At 43.7% G+C, this 16,037-nt stretch overlaps 1 protein-coding gene across 1 annotated transcript; it reads right to left on the bottom strand.

Moving 5' to 3' along the window:
• Positions 1–2,751: 2,751 nt before the first annotated feature.
• Spata45 (spermatogenesis associated 45) lies at positions 2,752–6,034 on the bottom strand. Its single transcript, XM_051186641.1, has 2 exons — positions 5,727–6,034; positions 2,752–2,812 (listed from the first exon to the last, which is right to left on the bottom strand). The coding sequence occupies exons 1-2, from the start codon at positions 5,998–6,000 to the stop codon at positions 2,793–2,795; spliced, it is 294 nt and encodes a 97-aa protein (XP_051042598.1). The 5' UTR covers positions 6,001–6,034; the 3' UTR covers positions 2,752–2,792.
• Between the last annotated feature and the right edge of the window lie 10,003 nt (positions 6,035–16,037).

Here is a 16,037-nt window from a genome sequence, read left to right as displayed (position 1 = left end):
GACACACCTGCATACCTTCGTACCTTTGAGGGAGTGAGCAGGCCTCTGTGATGCAGAAAGGGGATGTTTTCTGGTTTCATTGATGGAGAAGATAGGAAAAAAGAGACCATATAAAAAGAGTCCATATACCTGTTAACTGGTTCTTGAAATTAGGAAGCCTGTCATTTGTGCTTAAGCGTAAAAGTTAGGGCACAATGATTTGGCCCTGGGTAATAGGTTTGAATGGGGTGATGGCAGCCATTGTGATTTGTACTACCTCTGGCACCTTGGTGAAGACATTTTTGAGACTGTAATGTTAGACTCCATCTGCTGCTGGGTCACAGTGCCCACAGCAGTCCTTCCCCTCGCAAGGACACCACAGCTCCTCAGAAAACACTGTGAACCTTGAACTTCTAGCTAATGACTTCCACGTTCCTGCAGCTCTCACTGGTGAGTGATTTTATATCAAAGGGTATTGGTAGCCACTCATTTGCTCCCCACCTCCTGCCTGGAAATCAGAGCCTGTCTTGTGCTGTGAAACCTCCACTGTCCTCAGAGATAAGCAGAGACTGACACTTCTGCCATGGGGGGGAGGGGAAGGGGGATGTGAGTGCTGTTCCTCTTCAGCACCCCACCATGTTATCTAAACTTTCCTTGAAGCCTCTGCCCGTGGTGTTGTCTGTCTGCGACATTAATCACCCTTTTGTTAATAACACAACTGTCTATCCCAATGTCCCCAAGAGCCCCCATCCAAGACCTTTCATTAGTCTAAAGAGACGTGTACCCCTTCTTTTGGATGGCTATCAGAATATTAAGACAATAAACCTCAAAGAATTGGAATTTTCCCAGAAATCATAAGCTTATAGAAAAGAGGCTTTAACTTGGTGCCACCTGGAGGAGAAAGTCTCCGCAGAGGAGGTCATACAGGTCTGACCACTTATCAGATCACCTTACAGGACAGACCAGAGAGCCCAGACAGTGTTGTGTCAGCGGTGGGTGACTTAGACATACATCCCCCTCAATTTGAATCTAAACCCCGTGCACGTACCCTAACAAGGGCCTGGACTTCCTCCCAATGTGGCCACAGTAAATTGTTTTTTTTTTTTTCATTCCTGTCCCCCACCTCCAACCCCTGTAAGCCAGGCTGGCCTGAAACTTACTACAGACGCCAACCAGGCTGGCCTTGAACTAGCACACATTTGCCTCTGCCTGCTGAGCGCCGAGATTAAAGGTGTGTGCCATCACCCAGCCTAGGAACAATGCCTGAGGTCCAGACTGCTCTGTAACCAGTCTCAGGCTCACAGAGGAGGAAGAGCCTACAACAGGGGGTCATTACATGAAAGGGTGTTTCCAGCAAAATCTCCAAGAGAAAAGTGCAGGTTCTCTGTTCCTGAGTGGAGTGTCTGAGTCTGCTCAGACAGGCCATTTACAGCCCCTAGATTGACCGGGGGCCCTTCTTATTCGGATGCCTACTTAGACGGTCACGGTCTGGTTGGTTTTGATTGGCCTCTGCTTCTGCCAGCCCATCTCTGTGGGCACACTGCAGTGCTGAGAAAGGACATGGGAGTTTATGGGAGCTTAGAGAGGAAGTGTCAGCTGCCTGGTGCTACAGTGGCCATGCTGTAACACTAATGTTCTTCCCAGAACACTGGAGGAACAGCAGGAATCACACGCATGCACACTAGTGGGCTCAGTTGGGGCCTACAGGAAGGGCAGAAACAGGGCAGAAAAAGCAAAGCCTGTTATCACATGCTGATTGAGGGAGGCAACATGTCACTGGCAGATAGGAAGCCCTCCTGGGAGGCCAGAGAATAGTGGCTGCTGTTTCGGGTAGGGTCAGAGTCCACTACACCTGAACTTCAGAGTTTCTGGCTTTAACTGAAGACTGCTATAGGGTACACAGGGCAAAGCAGAGATATTTAATGGGAAGGGCTGAAGGGAAGGTATTCTAAAAGAGGGGATGTTTGACTCATAGGAGGGGAGGGAGCTCAGAGACAAAGGCAAGCTCAGAGAACTGCAACCAGTCCCACCAAGGCAGAGGCAGAGGCACACCTACAGGAGACGCGGGATGGGGCCAGGGAAAGGAGAAAGGAGCTTGAGAGGCTGCAACTACTGTGTATAACCTGGCATTTGTTGCTCTGCGCTCCTCCTTAAAGAATACTGTACTTTGTCATGACTATTGGGCTGTTGAAAGTACAAACTCTAGATCTGGTCTCTTGTTTCTGCCTTGGTACCAGGTGATCTTCCTCAGAGGCCAGAGATAAGGTCTCCTGTTGGAGCAGAGGTAGGCCTGGTTACCTCATACAGTAAAGATGAAGTCTCCTTATAGGCAGAGCCTGGGTTGTTTATGCCAGTGGAGATCATCAGCTGTGCAGCCCAAACCTATGTGCCTCTACCTGGCAGCATTGCCTAGCCTTGAGGGTCCTGAGGCAGTAGGCTACAGGCAAGAGAATCAGCTAGAGCTAGAGTTCTCTGTCTGTGAACCAAGAGTTTCATCTCTTCTGTAAATGCCCATGCTCATGAAAGTAGGAGGCCACCCTTCAAGGTTCTTGAAACTAGCTATTTACTGTTGGGAAGTGAAAATTTAGCTCTAGTCTTATTTTATTACACATCCCCAGCCTTTTTAGGGACAAGCTAGAGTCCTGAGATAGAGTCCAGGCTGGCCTGGAATTCACTGTCCTCCTGAATGCTGAGGTTACAGGTGTTCACTGTGACACCAGGCCAGTTTCTTTTATTGGTAGCATTTCTAAATAATTCACAGACATTGGAGACTGATGGAAGAGAATTTATTTGTGTGTCTCTGGACTTGTACTTTATCCAAATATGGCATTATCTGAAAGATAAAAAATACATTTATTCATTGGTGAGATGACTCAGCCATTAAAGGCTAGGCTCACAAGCAAAACGTCAAAAAGAAACACATTTCACTAGTCTATTGCAGCTTTTAGAATAACCTGAAGGGGAGAGAGGACTGTGACTCTTGCAGTTCTTTGTTCTTGTACTGGGATTAACTGTGGACAGTGCATGTTTGAGACACACACACACACACACACACATACACAGAGAGAGAGAGACAGACAGAGACACACACAGAGAAAGAGACAGACACACAGAAAGAGAGACAGACTGACACAGAAAGAGACAGAGACAGACACACAGAGAGAGAAACAAACACATACACAGAGACGGACACACAGAGAAAGACAGAGAGAGAGAAAGACAGAGAGAGAGAGAGAGAGGGAGGGAGGGAGGGAGGGAGGGAGGGAGGGAGGGAGGGAGGGAGGGAGGGAGGGAGAAGAGCTGTGCCAAGTCCCTGAGGTTGGAGACAGCTTCACATGTCCCAGAAGAGGAAGAAAGCAAATGAAGAGACCAGGGTGAGCAAAGCAGGTCTGCAGCTGGGACTGTTCATTGAGAAGCATGTGGCACAGGGTGGGAATATGGTTTTTATCCTCACCATAGCAGGAAAGCACAGATGAGTTTTGTGTAGCAGGTAATGTGTTCTGAACGGTTCGCTGGGGCTGTCCTGTGAAGTAAATGCAGGAGCAGAAAGCGTGCAAACTGAGTAGCCACAAGGCCCCTGATAAACTCGGATTGTAGGTTGGGCAAGTTTGGTGGCAGGTTAAGATTCAGGATTGATTTTTGGAGGAGGAACTGACAGCACTCGTGGCTACTTTCCCAGATAAAGAAGGTTAGGCTGGTGACAGTGATGTGGTTGATAACAAGAACTTTGTCTCAGGGACACTAAGCTGCAGGTGACTTCAAGTAGAGTGGCAGTGTGAGAGAGTGCGACAGATAGAATACATGGCTGAAGGTCAGACGAGGGGTCAGAAATTACACTGTGAGGTCATCAGAGAAGAGATGAAATTAAGTTCTCTGGCTGCTGTTCGAATGGGAATGTTCCCCATAGGCTCATGCATTCCAACACTTGGTCCCAGTTCACAGTGCTGTTTGGGGATGTTTAGGGGACATGGTCCTGCCTGAAGGAGCTCTCAGCATCCTGTACCACCTGCAATGCCTGCTGCTGCCCTCCACCCTAACATTATAGACACTTCCCCTCTGGAGCCATACCTCAAAATGAGCTCTTTCTTCTGTAATGTGCCTTGGTCACAGTGTCCTATCACAGTGACAGAAAGTGACTCACACAGTTCGCCAGCTGCCTGCATAAGGCTCCCAAGAGGACCACAAGGGCCAGAGTTGTACCTCTTCACCCTTTTAACATTCAGGATAGGAGAGATTGTCTTCCAAAGAGAGGCTGCCACTTTGTAGCAAATGATGTGTATAACTTAGTATTTGTTGAAACCTACCAAATTAACACTTTTATCAAACCATAAGGTCCCAGCTCCTAATTTAACAAATGATTTTCTCTGCACCTGCTGGCCTCCAGGCTCCTTCTCCCATTTGTTCTAGCCAAGAGGAGAACAGCCGACTTCAAGTTCTGCTCTTAGGAATGGCTACTTGACTTCTTTATAGTGAGTTTCTCCATTGACAAAAGGGTCTGTTTTTTTTTTTTTTTTTCAATAAGCCAACATTTTTATCCCATCCTATTTATCAAATTGGTAGATAGAAACTCAAATCAAAGGCAAGGGCTAAATATGAAAGATTTAATGCTTGGGGTGGGGGCTATTGGTTTACAGCTTTGACATTATGAGAGTTAGACATGTTAGACTTTGTGTTGTATGAAGCCATACATGCTCTTCTAAGAGTGGACTTTCCACCATCAGAGTGGTAAGAACTGATATACTGCTGTTCTGAATAATTCCACCAGAACGAAGAACTGTGTTTTTTCTTCTATAACTAGGAATGCCAAAGCATTGATTTTGTAAATATGGTTGAGCTTTGTTTATTTTTTAAAAAGCAATACAATCATTACACATAGTCTCAAATCACAACATAGTGTCTGGGCTTTCTAGGCCACACTGTACCACTTTCCTATACCACTCCCTGAGGACACTGGCCAAATGCAAAGTCATGGCCGCATAATGGCCAATTTGGGCAATTCTTTCTGAACTAAATTAATAATGTATTGGCTATATTGAATATAGTTACGTGTGCATCATTTCTCCAGTTGCCTGCCTTGACTACAAAACAGATAGTCATAATCCATATTTGTAACACTACCAAAACAACCTCCCACCCAACTTCCTTCCATAGTTTTGTTACTGCTACTTATGGTATTATATGTCATATTTGTTATTAAAACTTCATTTTACTTCCATGTTGCAGTGGTGACACAGGACGTCTCTGAAGGGAATGCAACTTTTCTCAAAATGTGGTTGTCAGGCCTCTAGCAGTTAAGAACCTCCTTAGTTGGCTGGCAATGGTGGTGCACACCTTATTCCCAGCACTTGGGAGGCAGAGGCAGGCAGATCTTTATGAGTTTGAGGTCAGCCTGTGAGTTCCAGGACAGGTTCCACAAAGCTACACAAAGCATCCCTGTCTCCAAAAAGAAAACAAACAAACAAAAAATATCCACCTTAGTCTGCTGGGAATGCAGACTGCAGGGCCCAGACACCAAACTCCTGAAGGAACTGGCCTGTGGTGGGACCTGGGGTCCTATAGACACAAGAAAATGAGTCTCTGTTCTATAGTGGGTCTTACACCAAATAATCTATTTTTACCATCAGACACATTTCCTTCAGAGAATCCCCAGGTAATTACCCCCCCTCCCCCCGTTCAACCCAGAAATTCTGCTGAGTCTCCATGTTTATCCCTCCTACAGATTGGTAAAAGTCCTACCGTATTCTTACTTTTTGGTGGAAAATGCCTTCTCTCCTTGTGAACCAAGAGATCCTGTTTGACCCAGGAGGTCCTGCTACTTTCAGGAACAGACTCTTTGACATGCGTGCAAGCTAAGGACTGGTAGGCCTGGCTGAAGTGCCGCTTCTGGACTCGAAGGAAGCTCACTTGGTTGCTTCTCTCCACCAGACAGTAGGACTCACGCTTTTCATTTAGCTCTTCCAGGAGCTGCTTTCTGCTCACTCTGGTTTTTTTCACATCCATGCTCTTGTTCATAGATGCCATTTTGTTAACACAGTGGTGATCAGCTAACTCTTGCCGTCCTAAAAACACAAGAACTCTTATCACTGACTTTCTGAGTCTGGCTTTTGATTGTATCATTAGCCTCTGGAGGATATACATGTGAAAAACAAGTGCAGATGGGATTCATATTTTGTTAAAAGCCCATTTTATAGATCTACTGCAAAAGACAGACAGACACACAAAGGTTCCCTGAGATCACACAATTAACCCTTTATATCACTTACAAATTTGAGCCCAACACTCAGCTATATAATTCAATGGTAAAACCATAGATTCTGGTCATTTGGGTTTATGTGCTGGCTGTGCTGCCTACCATGTACACACCTTGTTTAAGTTACTTACCTTCTCTGAGCCCCAGTTCTCTGACAAGTCAGTGTGGATAGCCAGCCCAGAGTATCACATAGACTAAATGAGTGAATACACATCAAATTCTACTGCTGCCCATTCTCAACAGACAGTCACATAATTTATCATGTAATTGGGTGCCTTGAAAAAAAGGATGTATTCTCTCTGATAAGTAAACAGTTTATGTTTGTCTCCCTAATCATTGATCTGTTTACTTGTGTTTTGATGAATATTGGTGGGACCCAGTGAAGCTGAAACTGCTGGGTCCTTGTTTTAAAAATCAGAACACCTGCCAGTGTGAGGCCCTGGTGAGGACCAGCCTGCACAGGCTGAAGCCTAGAAAAGTGGCCCTTTGTGTCAGTCTCCACAGGTTGTTCTCCTAATTTCTCCTAATCTTCTAGATGGAGATAAGCTGTGTGTGTAACCTGTGACATTGAAGATATTTGAAAATGTGAAGCATGAACACAGCAGACTTTATTTGTTGAGTCTGTATTAAGCTTCCCTATCACTAAAATCTGTAGCCCCAGTCAGTACCTGTGGGTCTCAGTTCATGGAGGACATCATAGAGCAGCAAGAAGTCTACATTTCCTGCTGCCTCGCTCCCTGCGTGAGAAGCGTGGCCACTCTACCTTCTTTTCTCAGCTCTCAGACTTTACTTTCTGGGGTCTATTTAGCATCATGTTCTTCACATTTGTGAGGTTTTTTCCTTTCAATGTTTAAGATGGCTGAGGGTAGCACTGAAATGCTGTCATGTGTTTTACACACACAGAGGGTGTGACACCCTTGCAGAAGGATGTGTTAGAGAAGATTGTATGGACCTGAGATGTTGGCTGTGAATTCAATTTGAGTTCTCAATATAGATCAAATAGGGTGTCTTTAAACAGAAACAGGTGACCTTGGTGCACACCTACAGTCCCAAATTACCCAGGAGGCTGAGGTAGGAGAATCATTTGAGCCCAGCAGTTCAAGAACAGACTAGGCAATATAGTTATCAAATTAACAAACATACACAAAATGAAGTTATATACCGACTGGTTTACAAAAGCTTATAGGAACTTAATCATCTAGAAGACTGGTATTTGCTAGTTCAATGTTTACAGTGGTTTTATGAATACAACTACAAGAATAATGAGAATAGACTATATACAGAGAGAAACAGTATTGTTTCTATAGGTACATCAACTATAAATTACCTTTAACACCACCAACCCGAATCCTATGAAGTCCACAGTGGGAATCACCCACTGGACTGTACCCGGGGGATAGAACTTTCTGAGCTCTGCCACCTCATCTCTGTTCTGTTCTCAGAACCCTGCTTAACAGAGGAAGTCTCCTCAGAGACGGCTTCCTTACTAACCATGTGTCCTTGGATAAGTGCCCTGACCTGTGTTTACTGTCAGTGATGTTGCTCTTTGCTGCAGCTTCGGGCGATGAAACATGATCCATCAAACTCAACAAACCCACATGGAGTTTATTGGCAAAGGGAGTGAAGGGAGGGGTAGGCATTAACTAATTGGGAGCATAAATGGAGAGACAGAGACAGAGAGAGAGAGGACGGGCAGAGGTGCCTGCTTATAAAGGCAAAGGAGTGGTTTAGAACGAGGCTCAGCAGTTGGGGACCTTGAACCTGGAGTCGTGGAGCTGCTGTTGGCCCAGCTCTGCGAGGCCTTGGCTCCACATGGTTTCTGCATGCAGAGTCCTTATGCAACCACCTAGCACCTACAGAGGCAGCCATGCAAACTTTGACAGCCTTTGAGCTGTCAGTGAGGAGCAAAACGATCACCTGTCAAAGGTAGATCACAGATGAGGAAAGGTCTCCAGAAGAAGAGCGATCCCTGGGGGTGGGGAGAGAACCTGAGGATTAGAGAGGCCCCCTCTACCAGAAAAGATTCCCTAGGAGAAGGCACAGGAGTGACAGGCAGGTGCTGAGGAGAAACCACTGGGGAGGGAGGAGAGGAATTGGGCACAGGAACAGGGCCAGGTTGCCCAGGACCTGGGGAGAGGAAGAAGCCAGGATATCAACTAGTAAATCACCTGTAAAATGGGAACAAAGACACTCATTGACTTGTATGACAGATGGCAGGGAAGAGGCTGGGATTATGTAAAGTACACTTGGAAAACTGTGCTGTATGTGCTTCTGTTTGCTGTGTGCTGAATTTCTTGAGTACCCATTCTGTGCCTGGTGACAAATAAGAGTGTACTTCCATGAAGAGATGTGCTAGAGGATCCCAGAAATTTTAAGCCCAGGGTGTTGGTATGAGCCTGAAGTTCCAGCTACACACAGAGGCTGAGGAACAAGGATCACTTGAAACCAGGAATTTGCGGCCAACATGAATAATATTACATAATCTCATCTCCAAAAGAAAAAAAACCTTTATATTTTGCACAAAGGACTATTTAGATACTTTTTGTTTGTTTGTTTGTTTGGTTTTTAGAGTCTCACTATGTAGCTTTGGCTGTCCTGGAACTCACTATGTAGGCGAGGCTGGCTTCAAACTTATTAAGATGGCCTGCCTCTGTCTCCAAGCCTGGAACTAAAGGTGTGTGTCATTACACTGAGCCAGATTATCTTTCTTCAGAAGAGCTCTCCTCCTGCTTTTTAAGAAAATCTTAATTTCTTTTATCTCCTTACAGGAATTAGTGACAGGGGAAAGACGTAAGAGGTGTGTGACAGCAAATGCACACTAGCTCACCCTCTAGAGTCTCGTGATAACTTGTGGTAACTGTGGGGACCAATGCAGAGTGATTGGAGGGGTGAGAACAACTTTGTCTTGTTTTGGATGCCACACATAATGCAAAAGTTATCAAGAAGACACATCCTCTGGGCATGATCTTGGCATTTTCAAACCCAGGGCTGTATCTGAATTCTCTCACTTCCAGGGTAGCTGGAGGGAGGTGAGTTTTGGCTTATCCAGTGATGAGGCAAACCATTTAGATCTTTGGGATTCGATAACAAATTAAAATGTCTGACAGAATTAAGTAAGAAAGCTGAAAAAGATGTTTAACATTAGTTTCTCTAAAATATATATTTGAGGTTAGGTTACTAATTCAGAAAAGTATGCATGCTATCCCAAATACCATTATCTTACAATGTGGTAATTTGTTGTATAAGTAATTTACCCTGGATTATTCTCAAGCAACAGATTTTCCTTGCCCAGAGATTATTTCCCCTGTAGGCTGCACTTTAAGGCTGTATTGATCCCCATCTTCCCAGTACTTTGAATCATTAATGAGCCTACAATTCACTAAAGCCTTACTGTATTCTATTCTGACATGAACACTGAGCCACACCAGTTCTTTCATTCGTCTGACCAAAGGGATGACATGCTAGCATTCACATATCCTCAGGTCTGGACCTGAGACATTTTTTGCTATGGTAGTGTCTTAGGGTCACTATTGCTGTGATGAAACACCATGGCCAAAGCAACTTGGGGAGGAGAGGGTTTATCTCACTCACAGTTCCATGTAATAGTTCATCATCAAAAGCAGTGAGGGCAGGAACTCAAGCGGGGCAGGAACCTGGAAGCAGGAGCTGATGCAGAGGCCATGGAGGATGCTACTTACTGCTTGCTCAGCCTGCTTTCTTATAGGACCCAGAACTACCAGGCCAGGGATGACATCACCCACCATGGCTGGGCACTCCCCATCAGTTGCTAATTAAGAAAATGCCCTATATGCTTGCCTACAGCTGGGCTTATGGAGGCATTCTCCATATGGAGACTCCTTATGGAGGCCCCTCCTCTCAGATGACTCTAGCTTGTGTCTGGTTGACATAAAACATACCTACTGCTGTGCCAAGGGTACTCATTTACTGAACTTCTCCTGAGCATTCCTGTCTAGACCAATACTAGGATGACTTAAGAGAGGTGTGTGTGGTGCAGCATGCATGTGATCCTAGCACTCAGCAGGTTGAGACAAGAGGCAGGAGTTTGAGGCCAGGTTGGGCTAAATAGTAAGACCTTGTTTCAAAATAAACAACACAAATACAAAAAAAAAGACCAATAAAAAAACCTTTGTTTTAAATAAGCAGTATAAAAAGCTTTTTAAAAAATATGATTTCAGATGGTTTCTGTCCCAAACAGCTAATAGTTATCTGAGATACCAATATGGCTAATAGTACTAAAATAGTATTGTATATATAACAGGACCATGAAGGGACATGTATGATTTGTTTGCATGTTTCCTCAAGTCATTCTGCAGACAAGTGAGCTTATAAACATATATGCTGTCTTGTAATAACTATACAAGCTTCTCTGAATACTTGGGGAACAACGTGGAGCCTTCAGTAACCACAGGCCACAGTTACGTCGTGTGTTTCAGTATCTACTGAGCATCTTCATCTCCAACCCCAGGTGTGTTTTCACTCTGCTGCTCTTGTTGAGAACGTCAGTGGTTGGTTCTTTAAGAGGACGAAGCGGAGACTGATGTTCAGAGTCTCACCCAGTTTAGCCCCAGACCATATTCTTTACCCTGTAGCATCCCAGTCTCCCTGAGATGCCATTTCTACTCCTGCTAGCTGGCTTTTCTCACACTCTGGAGAGTTCTCCAGAGTGAAGTTGTAGTATGTCACTAATTCCACTTTGCTGTGACCCACTCTTCACCACTTCCCCACCACATTCCTTCCTGAGGCTACAAAGGCCTTACCAACCTTTCTTCATAATCTCCCTCATGGAAAGAGTCTCTCTCTCTCTCTCTCTCTCTCTCTCTCTCTCTGTGTGTGTGTGTGTGTGTGTGTGTGTGCGCGCGCGCGCGCGCGTGCGCACGCATGTATGCACACCCACGGCTTGCCACTGCTTGTTTATCTCGTAGGAGTCATTCCATTCTATTCTGTCTTCATCTCAGAATGGCTGGCTTACTTGGCTGATCTCTGGACTTCATCCTGTTCTCCCCTTTGCCTAGACCTCTTTGGATTAGGTGCATGACTTCTTGTGGCCGCGCTCCATCTGGCAGTCCCTCTAAATACAGCTTTCAGGGAATACTCATTCTCCACACAAATAGATGCCTTAGTCTCCTCTGGAAACATGCTTTGGAATGGCCAGGAGTAGGGAAGGAAATGGAAAGTCTATTTTTGTCTGCCAATTCCTTCTCCAAGGTTTTGCCAGATTAATTCCAATGTAGTGAACTCTAAAGAGAAATATAAAAAGGCTGCACAATTGTTTCAGCACAAACTTGGCAATGAGGATATCAACTGCCACAAGTGAGAGAGTGAGTAGTCGATTTACTATAAAATTCAGGATGTCTTGAATGCCATGTATATCATTCTGTCTTTTAACTTCTCCCCCTAAGACAAGCTCCAAGCAATAAAATCAACAACAAACTCCTGAATAAGGCTATAGAGATGATAGAGATGGCTCAGGGGTTAGGAAATATTGCTCTTGCAAAGGATCGGAGTTCAGTTCCCAGCACCTATGTTAGATGGCTGATGACCACCTGAAACTCCAGCTCCAGGACCTCCAACACCATGGTCTGTCATCCTTGGGTACCTGTACTCATATACAAAAACCCATACACGGATATAATTAAAGATAAATCTTTTTAAAATACCTGCACCAAGGGTAAGGGAGTTGAAGAAGACAGTGCAAAATTTGATTAATTCAAATGAAGCAATTAAAATTTGGGAAAGAGCTGGGTGGTGGTGGTGCATGTCTTTAATCCCAGCACTCCAGAGGCAGAGGCAGGTGGATCGAGGCCAGCCTGGCCTACAGAGCAGATGCCAGGACAACCAGGACTGTTACACAGAGAAAAAAAAAAAAACCACAAAAATTGTGAAAGAACATTTTAAATATTTTAAATATATTTATTTATAATCATAATTTTTTGTGTGTTTGTGCTTTGGTCATTATGTCATCATCATCACTGTGTGTGTGTGTGTGTGTGTGTGTGTGTGTATGTGTGTGTGTGTTTGTGCTTTGATGCACATGAGTAGGTCAGAGGACAAATGCCTTTCCCTGCTAAGCCATCTCCCTAGCCTTCAAGAAACACGTATTATTTTGACATCTATTTATTTTAAATGATTTATTTATTATTAATTTGTATTTTATGTGCTTTGGTGTTTTGTCTGCATGTCTGTGTGAGAGTGTGGAAACCCCTGGAACTGGAGTTACAGCAGTTGTGAGTTTCCATGTGGTTGTAGGGAAACTGAATTCAGGTCCTCTGGAAAAGCAGCCCATGTTCTTAACAACTGAGCCATCTCTCTCCAGCCCCTATTTTGCTGTTTAAAACAATATATTTTGTGGGGCAGTGTTGATGCACCCCTTTAATCCCAGTACTTGGGAGGCAGAGGCTAGTGGATCTCTGACTTCAAGGCCAGCCTGGTCTAAGAGTGAGTTCCAGGACAGTCAGGGCTACACAGAGAAATCCTGTCTCAAACCCTGCCCCCTACCCCAGAAAAAGAATACATTTTGAACTTAGTACATTTGTAAATACTTTTTTAAATACTTTAGATGGTGCGATAGTCAGGTCTTCCATGACTGTAGTAAAATGCCTGAGACAAACAGCTTCAAGGGAAAAGCTTTAGCTTGGTGGTTGGAGAGGTTCAGGGCATGTGTTAGCCGAATTAATTTGCAACTGTGATGGGGTAGGATATCACGGTAGGGTGCATGAGGCAGGGCAAAGCACATCTCTTCATGGTAACAGAAAAAGAAAGGGGCTGAGGTTCCACCATATGTTTAACACAAGTCTTTGGGGGAATATTTATGATTCAAACCATAACAGATTATTTGTTTTCTCAGATTTTAGTAGTGTTTAACAGTTAAATGTAGCATTTTTCCATTTCCATTGTATAAATATTCCCATTATGAACAATTAAGAATGTTTTAGATTTTATTTTGCCATATCATATCTTGCCTGGTTCCTACATAAGCCAGAAGAGAGCTTCAGATCCCATAGAACCAAAATTACAGATGGTGGTGAAATACCAGGTGAGTGCTTGGACTCAAGCGTAGGTCCTCTTCAAGAGTAAGTGCTTTTAACAGCTGAGCCATCTCTCTATCCCTGTCATGGACAATTTTAATCTACCAACAGTGACCTCACTAAAGGCAAAGTCTGTCAGTTCTCCTAAGCTGTACAAGCTGGTGACAGTATAACACTGCTTACGTTTGCCTCGTTATAAATCAAACATTATATTTAAGAATCTTTAGGGGGATATAGACCACATGTTTAACCTTGAATAGAATTAAAATGTTTAGAGGAATCTGAAGTTGCTAAGATTGAACAATTCTTGTCACCTTCATGGTGAGGTTGAACAAGCGTGGAATGGCTGACCCTAGATTTTATCTGGAAGACCTCGAAGAATGATGTGTTCCCATCCACCAATTTGGTTTCATTTCACTGACAACTTCAAACGCTGTAAAGCACAGAGGAAGAGGAATAATAATAAGAAGAAGAAGCAAAAGAAGAAAAAGAAGGAGGAGGAGAAGAAAGAAGAAAGAAGAAGAAGAAGAAGAAGAAGAAGAAGAAGAAGAAGAAGAAGAAGAAGAAGAAGAACAAGAAAAAGAAGAAGAAGAAGAAGAAAAACAGGAGGGAAATCCCTAAGAGTTTTATTCTAGGAAGTCAATATAGACACACAGTTAAACTGTCTCAGCGAGGAGGGGAAAGTGTATACATGTAGGAGGACTTTAAAGGGGACTTCCCATCTCTTTGCAAAGTATAATAGCATAATCACTGCTGCTCAGGCACACAGAACAAGGTTACAGTGGCATAAAGGTGAATCTATCCATTCCCCATAAAGCAGAATGGACCGCATGTCTGTTAGCCTTGTTCTGGCTTGTATCCCATCCTCTGAGTTTCTCAGACTGTAGGAAACCTTTGCTCAAGAACAACCACATCACTTCTAATATGAAAAATAAATGACCCAGAGACTGATAATGGGGTTCAAACTTCATGCTGAATATCAGAAAAGCAAAGCAGCCAGCCATTATCTCTGCCTCTAGCTCAGGCTGAAAAGGCTAATCCATGAATGAGCTGTTCACCAAGTCTCAGACGGTAACCTCTCCTCAGTGTGGCTGGAGAATGAATGCCTCATACTGGTTCCTTGTCCTGTCCTATATACCGCTCATGATTCCTGGGATTAAGGATGTGAACTATAATTTCCTTATAGACTGATTCACTTTTGTGTAGATCTGGGTGGCTTTGAACTCATAGAGATCTGTTTCCTCTTATCTGAGTTTTAGGATTATCACCACCTCCTAGCTTCTGGCTGCTGGGATTAAAGGTGTGTGCCTTGGCTTCTGTGGCCTGTGGCTGACTTTGTTTCTCTGATCCTCAGTTAAGCTTTAATAAATCATAAATAATATATCACTATGTTGGAACTATTCAAATCTCTACAGCTTGGTATTTAGCACTCATGCTATAGCTTAATCTGATCTCAACTCCTGGCCAAGTGATGCTCCCAGTAGTGTCCTTTCCAACAGAGATTAAGGTTCATGTCATATTCTATACCCTAACATATGGTATGGAGTGTGACTCATGCCTGTGTTGGTTAATAAGTGACTACCTCAAGACAGAAAAGTCAAGGTTAAAGGAGTTGAACACAACTCCAAAGAGATGCTGCTCAGTTTTCTTCCTTTTCTGTACCCCATTCTTTATGGAGCTTTGCTGAAACAGGCATATCAATCTTATCATTAGAAGCATCTTATTTACTTTGCAATAGCAACAATGTCAGAAGAAATCTCAGACATCACACAGCTCAGTTTTCTGAGGATTCTATTGGGTCCAGGAATCATAATATCCACAACGTCCCTGTTCAGTCAAGTTTTTAATGCTTGTGGGGGGTGATGTCAGTAAGCACGTGGTTGTCCAGGTAAGGAAAATAGTGGTCCATCTAAATGTTGATTGCCTCTGATGAAAGAAAGGTATCCCTTGTTAGGTAATGAACTTGTTAGATAAGCCACTGGGTGCTTCATTCAGGAGTACCCTGAAAAACACTCACTAGGGATGGGTCCCACCATTATAAATTGTTTGAAAGTGCTTGGTCTAAACAATTGCATGAAAATTGCAGGCTTAAGACAAGCTGGGGTCAATCCTAAATTAACAAAAAGAATATGTGATAAGCATAAAGATAAGAGTAGGTAATGGTGATAATATTTACCAAATATTAATATAGGAAGAGTTCTCCTAGAATGTGTGGTATTTACTAATTATTTTTCACAGTGTCATCAACATTGACTTCATTTTATAGCAGCATATTTATTACATGTACACACATGCACACATGCACCTGGAGGGGGGGGATGACACTCACAGAGACAGGGAAGAGAGGGAGATGGGAAGAGAGGGAGAGAGAAAAGATTATTCCAAGGCCATATAGCCAAAAATAAAAAAGCTAGGATTTGAACCCTAGCCTTTTAAAGCATTTCACCACTTCACTAAATTACTTACTGAGAAAGCCTACCACATACCAAGTCTTGTTCAGTCTTTTAATCATCATAATAGTCCCATAGAGGATTCTGCCATCCTATTACAAAACAGCTATGTAAAGTGTTGGAGATCATACAGCTAGTGTTGCACACCTTTAATTCATCCCCTGAAGAGGCAGAGGCAGTAGGAGGATCTCTGTGGATTTGGGGCCAGCCTGATCTCCACAGTGAGTTTTAGGACAGCAGAACTTTGTAGAGAGACCTTGCATATGTACCTAGGTAGCCTGTCTAGTTATGATGCCTTTCCCTGCTCCTTCA

This window comes from Phodopus roborovskii, unplaced genomic scaffold, assembly GCF_943737965.1.
Source record: "Phodopus roborovskii unplaced genomic scaffold, PHOROB, whole genome shotgun sequence".
Classification (NCBI taxonomy): Eukaryota; Metazoa; Chordata; class Mammalia; order Rodentia; family Cricetidae; genus Phodopus; species Phodopus roborovskii.
This window is presented reverse-complemented; position numbering and strand designations above follow the sequence as displayed.